This window comes from Castanea sativa, chromosome 9, assembly GCF_040712315.1.
Source record: "Castanea sativa cultivar Marrone di Chiusa Pesio chromosome 9, ASM4071231v1".
In the NCBI taxonomy this organism is placed as follows: domain Eukaryota; kingdom Viridiplantae; phylum Streptophyta; class Magnoliopsida; order Fagales; family Fagaceae; genus Castanea; species Castanea sativa.
In genome coordinates this window covers 33593453-33602478 of record NC_134021.1, presented here as the reverse complement: position 1 = coordinate 33602478, position 9026 = coordinate 33593453, and the positions used below count along the sequence as shown (strand labels likewise).

The 9026-nt window shown below is 33.6% G+C and overlaps 1 protein-coding gene across 1 annotated transcript; it reads left to right on the top strand.

Annotated features, from left to right (window-relative positions):
* The first annotated feature begins 2369 nt into the window (after positions 1-2369).
* On the top strand, positions 2370-8007 carry LOC142610351 (ubiquitin-conjugating enzyme E2 22). Its single transcript, XM_075782155.1, has 7 exons — positions 2370-2583; positions 5038-5164; positions 5690-5834; positions 5917-5994; positions 6268-6384; positions 6554-6653; positions 7395-8007. The coding sequence occupies exons 2-7, from the start codon at positions 5162-5164 to the stop codon at positions 7771-7773; spliced, it is 822 nt and encodes a 273-aa protein (XP_075638270.1). The 5' UTR covers positions 2370-2583; positions 5038-5161; the 3' UTR covers positions 7774-8007.
* The last annotated feature ends 1019 nt before the right edge of the window (positions 8008-9026 follow it).

Below are 9026 nucleotides of genomic sequence, written 5' to 3'. Positions count from 1 at the left end.
AAAATTAGATATTTCTAATAAAATATGAGTTCAAGTTATATCAGGTGTAAGTTAAAACAATATTATATTATCCAATAACTTGTTATTAAATTCATATTTTGAAAATCTCACTGTTGGATTACATATTTTATATGTTCTTAACTTGCTTACCAATTTTCATATCAATCGGATGTTATTTACCATTTGATCTATAGACTCATTTTTTTAAAAAATTACAAAAATTGAATTTAAATAATTAATTGATAAATATTATTAGTTATTCTATCCATAAACTCATCTTTTATGTATTCTTTTAAACTATAAAAATTTGAACTTAAATAATTGATTAATAATATTATATAAGTCACATGACCAGTGCCGGCTTAATAGTATAAGTCATTAATGTAGTCGCCTAAGGCCCCAAGAATAAAAAATGCCCCAAATTTTAATTTAATTGAGCTCAAATATTAGCCAATAAATAAAATAAGATTTTTTTATCAAATGAAAAACAAGAAAAAAAAGAGAGAACTGGTATATTCAAAACATTTTTCACAACATTTTCACAACAAATCCTAAGTAGCAGGTTATTATTGATGGAAAAAAATAATTTTAGTGATGAGTTCAAATTAGAACCCATAACAACTTAACACTTAGGATTTGTTGTGAAAAATATTGTGAATGTAACACTTCCAAAAAAAGTGCAATACACAAACAAAAATTTACAACATTTTTCACAATAGTTAAGTTTGCAAACTTTAACTAATTCTCACCTACGTCCACCACCAACATCATTTTTTTACTTACCACTATCATTTTACCACATCAACAAGTATGAAAAATTTTGTGTCTATAAACTTTCTAATAAAAAAAAATTTGCGTGGTTCAAGGTTCGTATTAATTAGTAATAATTATTAATAGAGTTTAAATAATATTTGATTTTTTTAAGTTATATTTAAATATATAAAAGACTTCAATTTCTAATTTAGCCTTAGACTCCCAAATGCATTAATCCGCCCCTGCACATGACTATAAATATTATTAGTTATAAACTTATTATATATTATTTTTATTTATTTTTAAACTTATAAATTAAAGTATTTATAATATCATTAGAATTTGATTTCTTTTTTAATTCTTTATTATCAAGAGGTTGGACTTGCATTTTCTAATATTTTTAATAACTTTTATAATTTAAATTCTCCCAACAGTCCAACTTTTGAACTAAGAAAAAGAAAAGACAAAAATACAAAACTGACTCTCTAACTTTCACCGTTTTTTATTTCAGTTCTCTAACTTTCAATTTTTATTAATTCAGGATTTCGTTACAACTCAATTAGTGATTGCAGTTAGAACCCTTAGAATGACGTTGTTTTGTAGAGTTTTTTTTTTTTTAAAAATTCAAAATTAAAAGAAAATAAGAAAAATTTGGAAAAAAAAGGGAACGACTTTCCCTAAATCAAAACAAAACAAAGAACTCCAAACCCAAATCCAAACTTTCTTCCTACTAGGAATGGTCCCTAGCTAGCTCATTGATGTTAGATAGAAGAAATATGTATTATATGATATCATAGCTATTTGTTTGTTTCTGGGTCTGGGATTGATAGATGAGGGAGCTCAGAAGAAGAAAAAGAAGAAGAAGATGATAATAAAATCAAAGAAGACGAAATGCGTTACTCTTTCCTTCCTCACTTTATCTGTCTCTGTTGGCCCACCTTTCTGTCACAAAGTTTTCCACTGTCAATTTGGTCCAGTACAGTGCTATGGCCGCCTTGCGTGCCGATTTTGCTAATGTCTTAGGAACGCCAACACAGGTGTGTATGTTTGTGTTTTCTTTTTCATTCATTCATTGCTTCCTTCCTACCCCAAACATTAAGGGTTTGGAGTTCTTTGTTTTGTTTTGATTCAGGGGATTTTTTTCTTCACATTTTTCTTATTTTCTTTTAATTTTAATTTAAAAAAAAAAACTTTCCAAAACTGCGTGGAGTTTTAACAGCAGCCACTGACTGAGATGTAATAGAGTTCTGAATTGACAAAAATTAAAAGTTAGAAGACAGAATTAAAAATACTCAAAGTTAAAAAATTGAAATGAAAAATAGTAAAAGTTAGATAGTGAATTTTACATTTTTGCCAAAAAAGAAAAAGAAGAAAAAAGAATGAAAACATCCGAAAGGTGTGCAAAATTTGAATGAGCAGTGTAAACACGCGCAGCATAAACGCGTGGATTCTCAGTGAAGAAAAACATAAAGAATCTAACGTCTATAAATACAGAAGATTTTGCTACCCGACACGTCATTTCAAATCAAATTTATTTATATTTATTTAACCTTCATCAAATATATTTTTATTTTAATCATTTTTTAAAAACAATTATATGATTATATCTATTTCTTAGTTTCCATTAAAAAAAAAATTGATACAAATTTGAAAAAATTTGTCTACAAAAATATAAATATAATATTTCTCACTTCCTCAAAATCAAACAGATCAATCATTCCAAGAAAGAGATCGCTTTCTCACTGCTCTCTGTTTCACAAAACTCTCTCTCTCTCTCTCCCCCCTTGCTGGGGTCTGGCTCTGTGAGAGAGAAGAATAGAATCAGACAAGGTGAATTCTCATCTGGGGTTTTTGATATATGTACTTTCTTTAATTTTCTCATCTGGGCTTTGTTTAATTGTTGTACTTTTCTTCGTTAATTCTTTTTTCTGGGCAAATGGGTGTGTTTGGAACTGTGAATGTGATTGCTTTTTTGTTTTGTTTTTTGGGCATAATCAAAGTGGGTTTTGTGTTGAGTGAAAATGTTGTGTGGAGTTTGATTTGATTGATTCTTCACTCAATGAATATGCTTTCTCTTTTTCAATTGATGTCTTGCGTGTTTGGTTTTTCTTTCTTGGTTAGATGGGTAATGTGGGATCGTTGGATTGTTCTTTGAGCATTATTAGGGTTTTGATCTGGCATTTGTGTATATTTCTTTAAGGTTCTTTTCTTGCTTCATAGACAGCTAGGTTGTTTGTCTGAGGTGGGTTTTAGTTTCAAAGTTCCAAACTCTCTATCTCTCTTGGGAATAATGGGTTATTTGGTTCTTGTGTACTTTTAATCAGATGGAGTACAAAAGTTTGTAATTTGTTTCTTGTTGATCGGTTTAGTGTATGTGTGTGCGCGCACTGAGGATGTACTTATTCTGGGACTAGTCGTTTAGGGTTTTGATACTATGTCAGAAGAATATGCTATAATTGGGCTTCGTTGAAACTACAAGACTTCTGTTTTAACAAACTTTTGTGTTGAGTGCTTGGGTGCGTCTCTCTTTTCTTCTTTTTTAAAAATAATGACTTTTTTTTTTTTTACTTGCACTTGATGTCTGGGTTATTTGGCTCTAGTTATCTCTTACCTGAAATATGGGATATGTGGATCTTCCTATGCGCTTTCTTTTTTCTTTTTGCTTTAATTGATATAAATTTTTGCTTAATTGTTTTGTTAACATTTCATAGCTTATAATTGAGAAGAAATAGGTAAGAGGGAATAAATGTGCGCATGCTAGTTTTCAAAAAGAGCTAGAACATGTAAAATCAAAAACAGAATCTATGATATGATTCCTTGATTTTGATGATGCAAGCAAGAACTTCTAGCTGCAAGTACCATATCTACCTTGAATATGGAGTTTTCTGTTTGTTCAAACCCTAGTTTTAAAAAAAAAAAATTATTGGCAAAATGTCAATTTTTTTTATTAAAGAAATGAGGAAATTCATAACATTGAATGAGAAGTTTTTCTTAAGTAGTGGTTTCTCCATTCTGATATTTACCCAGCTCATCTTTGATCGAATTTCATGTCTCAGTTAACAAGTTTGTTTTTTGTGATGATACATTGGATGATAGGTCATAGGATTTTATCTTACATGAGCTTTTGCCGGTTATCTTTCCTTAATTGTGATGGTTCCATTAATGACAAAGTTATAGTAAGAAGTAAAAAAATAACAGCGGAGCGCTTTAAATCTATAAATTACTTGTGGCAGTTTATGTCTATTAGCCCAGGACACTTAGGGGCGGTTTGGTTGGCCTGTTTAGGTTCTAGTTTTTTTTTAGAATTTTTAGACTCTTGTAATTTGTAACTTTTCTGCACGTCCTGCCAGTATGCTTTATGCTTCTTGTGTACTGAAGGTGACCTTTCTTTTATAAGAAAGTTCTTATTTACTTATATATATATATATATATATATATATATATATATACATACATACACTGAAGGATGGTTCATTCTGTTTTCTTGATAATTTGAAGTAGACAAACCTTTTCTTTAAGAAAATTTCGTGTCTTTTTTTTTTTTTTTTTGGCTTCTTGAGTTCATATAATTTTTCATACTAAAGCTTTGTGATATAGGGCCCTTTGAAAATGAAAACTGTTCAGTTGGTGTACCAACATCATATATAACATGCAAGATCACTGGTCAATCATGACATTGATCACTTAGGAAAGTTGTGGTTGATTGAATTGTTTAGTATAATCACTGGTGACATTGTAGGTTTCTATTTGATGAGATTGTAATTATTCTAGATTTTAATATCAAACTCTTGATGCAAGTTTGCTCATACTTTTGACCTAGTTGCTTATGAATGGATCTTGCATCTCCCACTTAAATTTTGCTCTCTACCAAATGTAAGGTTTTCCTTGAGGGGGCACCAAATAATATAGTTTAGGGTGGGTCACTTCGTCACCTTGTATACTGTGTACTCGTTGAAGCTAGAAGTCACGATGTTTGGGTTATGATCCTGCTAATTGTTGTTTGGGGGGGCAGCACTAGCCACATTGACACCTTTAAGTAGATTTCTTTCTGCGCTTTTAGTTGTTTCGGATGCTGGTTATGGCTTGTGCCGGGTGTGTCCATGTTCAACATTTATGAAAACCTTCGAGTGCTAACAACTTTTGATTAATTTCCTGTTGCCTGTTTTCTTCATTGTTTATTATATAAAGTGTGATATCATTTATTTTTATTTTATTATTATTACTATTATTATTATTATTATTATTATTATTATTATTTTAATGTGTGATATTATTTGTTTGCAGGTCCCTTTGACTGTGGCTGCTTATTTTGAACACAAACTTCAAAAGTTGACACATAATTTGCTAAGGCATCGATTTCTTGTTAGCAACAAAAGTTTGATAAGCATTCCCTTTCTATTTTGGACAAATGGTATTTCTTAATTTCTTTGTTAGAAATTTACAAGTTTTGTACTTCTGATAGTCTGATTTATATACTTTATAAAGGAATGCACTGCTTACCTGTTTACTTGAAAAGTGCATAGATAAGCTCCATGACACTGATATGCATACTTTAAACATGGAACAAACTAAAAATGAGCTTGTTGTTGGTTATCCACTGAATTATTTTGTTGGTTTTGTACAATAGGCTCATGGTTGTCTTGGTAGTTTGCACAAATCAGAGGGTTGCATCTATGTATGATTGTTGTCTAACAATCAATATAGGGTTTGTGTGGTACATGAGAAACTTAACTGTTCACTGTTTATGGAGCACAGTTTCCTATTCTTAAGTGAATAGGGTTATCAATTTGCTTTTATCATTCATCCGTTTTCTTTTTTTCTTTTAGGAAAAAATTCTCTGAGCTTGTGTTGCTGGAAACATGTTGTCATATACTTTTCTTCACTTTAGCATTGTTGAATTCCTTTGACAAACATTTTGATTATGTCATATTTTCAGGCAACTAATGAAAATCTTCCACCAAATGTTATAAAGCAACTTGCAAAGGAATTGAAGAATCTTGATGAATCCCCCCCTGAGGGAATCAAAGTAGGTGTTAATGATGATGATTTTTCGACCATATATGCAGATATTGAAGGCCCAGGCATGTAGTTTTATCTTTGAAAGTTTAGAATTTTGAGCCACTGTTAAGGCTTCAAACTTAATAAGCATTCTTGACCTTGCAGCTGGGACTCCGTATGAAAATGGTGTTTTCCGCATGAAGTTAGTATTGTCTCATGACTTTCCACACTCTCCTCCCAAAGGTTTGTTGGCACTTGTTATTATGGTTTTAGTATGGTTATGAGTAAGACCAATGTACCTGTAATTAACTTAATTTCAAGGGTGAACCTTTGATGGAGGCAAGGATTTTTTTTTTTATGGAATGCATTCTTTGATTAACTGCTCATATAATTTGCTTTTAGGTTGAAGATTTAACTGACATACCTTAATCCTTACAGTTACCTGAATTCTTTGATTTAACTGCTTTTATATTTCTTCATCTTGTCATTTTAGGTTTTTGCCTGTTGATTTTGTAGGTTACTTCCTGACAAAGATTTTCCACCCGAACATTGCAACCAATGGTGAGATTTGTGTCAACACACTGAAAAAAGATTGGAATCCAAGTCTTGGTCTACGACATGTTCTCATTGTAGGTTCCATATTGGCTGTATAGTGTAAAATATAATTTTAGTCTCTCTTCTTTTGCCTATCTGTTTGTGGAGAGCTGTTTCAAAAATTTAACTAGTTGCATTCAGGTTGAGATCTTTGGGTTTTTCTGTTGAGGTTTGGTTTGCTTGACTCTTAAGTTGTGATAACAGGTAGTTAGGTGTTTATTGATCGAACCATTTCCAGAATCAGCGTTGAATGAACAAGCTGGCAAGATGCTGCTTGAGAATTATGAGGAGTATGCTAGACATGCCAGGTCAGTCATTCCCACAATGATATCTACTTCATGTTGTGGCATATGTGAACACATTTCTGTGTCAAAATTTTATTAGTTTATTCAGACAGACTTAGTCTCAGAGTGGATATGGCCACGGAATGTCATTTGTTGGATCACTAATCTGTTCCTTCTTAGTGACACCTGATTGTCTAGCTTTTAAGAGGTGGTAGGGCAAAATCGTGGTTTTCTGGTTGGTTCTTCTATCGCTTATGTTATTATTGAGCCATGTGTAATACCTTTTCCGGCTTATGGTTAGACTTTCTTCAATCTTTATAAGTATTGGGTCAATTCTGGTTATACATGCTTAAAATGGATTTGGCATCTTGAAATAATGGCTGTTTATGTGAAAAAATAGAAATCGTCAACCTTAAAAATGTCTCACCTGTAAATCAATGTGATACCCTTTGGATCTGTAAGGTTTTGGAAAACTCGGAGAAGAATTGTCTTACAAGGACCTGAACTTTACTTTATTATAGATCAATAGATCCTGCCAGCACCTCACTGTTATAAATTCCATATTTCTTCTGTGAAAATAAATACCTGGATAAAACATATAATTTACATGAAAGGTTTCTGGACTGTAAAAGAGTTCCAGCATTTAGGTTGGCATTTTTCTCTCATCTGGTAAAAAATGGTATAATTTTACATATAGAACCTTTGAAATACGATTTTTCTTGTTGAGTAAATTTGACCTGAAGATGTTCTCTAACTCTTATGCAGGCTTTACACCGGGATCCATGCTAAACCAAAACCCAAGTTCAAATCAGGAGCTATTTCTGAGTCCACTACTGCTTTGAATGTTGACCAGACTAACACCTCGGTTCTTAATGCTGACCAGAAGAGTACAACGCCAGGTGCGGCATTGCCATTGCCATGCCCATCCCCATTGGCTCCTTCTACAACATCCACAAGAGGAAATGGGAAAGAGCAGCAAGCTGCCATTGCACCAGCAACAGATACAGGAGTTAGTGGGTCTACAGTTGCAGCCGCAGCTGCAGCAGCAGCACCCACTGCTCAAAAGAAGGAAGGTGGGTTGGCAAAAGCTCATGCTGACAAAAAGAAAATGGATGCTAGAAAGAAAAGTTTGAAGAGATTATAAAGTTACATGGAGACAAGATATTCGAACTGCTTTTATGGGATTTGTAGCATCTTCAGTCCTCCATTCATGGGGAGGGGCATGAGAGTGAGAGTCGGGTGGGGAGGGGAGAAGGGTATTGTATGCTGTAATGAATGCTTGCTTACAATGGACAATGTGATTGGCGTTCTAACATTTTCATTTTGGGTATGATTTTTCTCACTCAAAAAAGTAAAAAGAAAAAAAAAAAAAAAAAAAGAGCTCTGCAATCTGCATGTTCTGAAAATTGGGTACTTGCATTTCAACTTTGGTACGAATTTCGGATGTTTTCATAAATTTCGTACTTTAATTTAAAAAGGTAAATTGTTGGTTCCATATGTGAGAGAAATCCTTATTGCTAGAGGCTTAAGCATTCTTCCCTCCTGCCCCGTTTGTAATGCTACAATGGAATCAATTACCCACACTGAGGGACTATCCCCAAGCTCGGACCTCTCGGGATTCCTTTACCCCTCCTATCCACCCCAGCTTATTCTACGGTGCAAATCTCTTAAGACTGGCTCCGAATTAATTGTACCTCACACCAGGCGTCTATTTCTATTTTCTGACATTAGTTGGGGTATTATTTTCCCATTTGGAGTGTGGAGTTTATGGCTCCGGCGGAATAGGGTGATTTTTAGGTACCATACCACCCATCGACCGCTCATGGCAGAAACATTAGCCAAAGCTTCTGAATTTGCATACCTTGGCCTAAATGAAAGATGCCTTGTAAGTTCCGTTCAGGTGCGGTGGTACTCCAGCAAATTGGTTCAAGTTGAATTCTGACAGTTCCTCCTTAGGCAATTCGAGCAGAGCTGGTGGAGGTGGAATCATTCGAAATTCCAGTGGGGATTAGGTGAGTGGCAATGCTAGGGCAATTGGACACACTACCAGTGTGGTGGCAGAACTGTGGGCACTGCGGGATGGGATCAACCTGTGCATTGAGTTAAATTTGGCTGAAGTGTTGGTTGAATTGGATGTGAAGCTTGTGATTGATCTGCTAATGAAAGATTAGGGGAAGTCTAATAGTAATGATGTAATTATTGCTGATTGCAAATAAGTGTGCTAATACTCTTGCTAGAAGAGGCACTGTACTTTCTCAAGATTTTGTTATTTTTTGTTCCCCCCCCCCCCCCCCAGCTGATGTTGCTCTTTTGGCTAGCCTTGATGTTGTGGGAACCTTGTATGAGAGTAACTGCTCTTTTGTCTCTGTTTCTTAGTTAATGAATTGCTCTTGTTTA

Coding starts and splice junctions, on each gene's coding strand:
- LOC142610351 (XM_075782155.1), top strand. Junction 5,835..5,916: donor TGCAGATATTGAAGGCCCAG/GCATGTAGTTTT, acceptor TTGACCTTGCAG/CTGGGACTCCGTATGAAAAT. Junction 6,654..7,394: donor GAGTATGCTAGACATGCCAG/GTCAGTCATTCC, acceptor ACTCTTATGCAG/GCTTTACACCGGGATCCATG.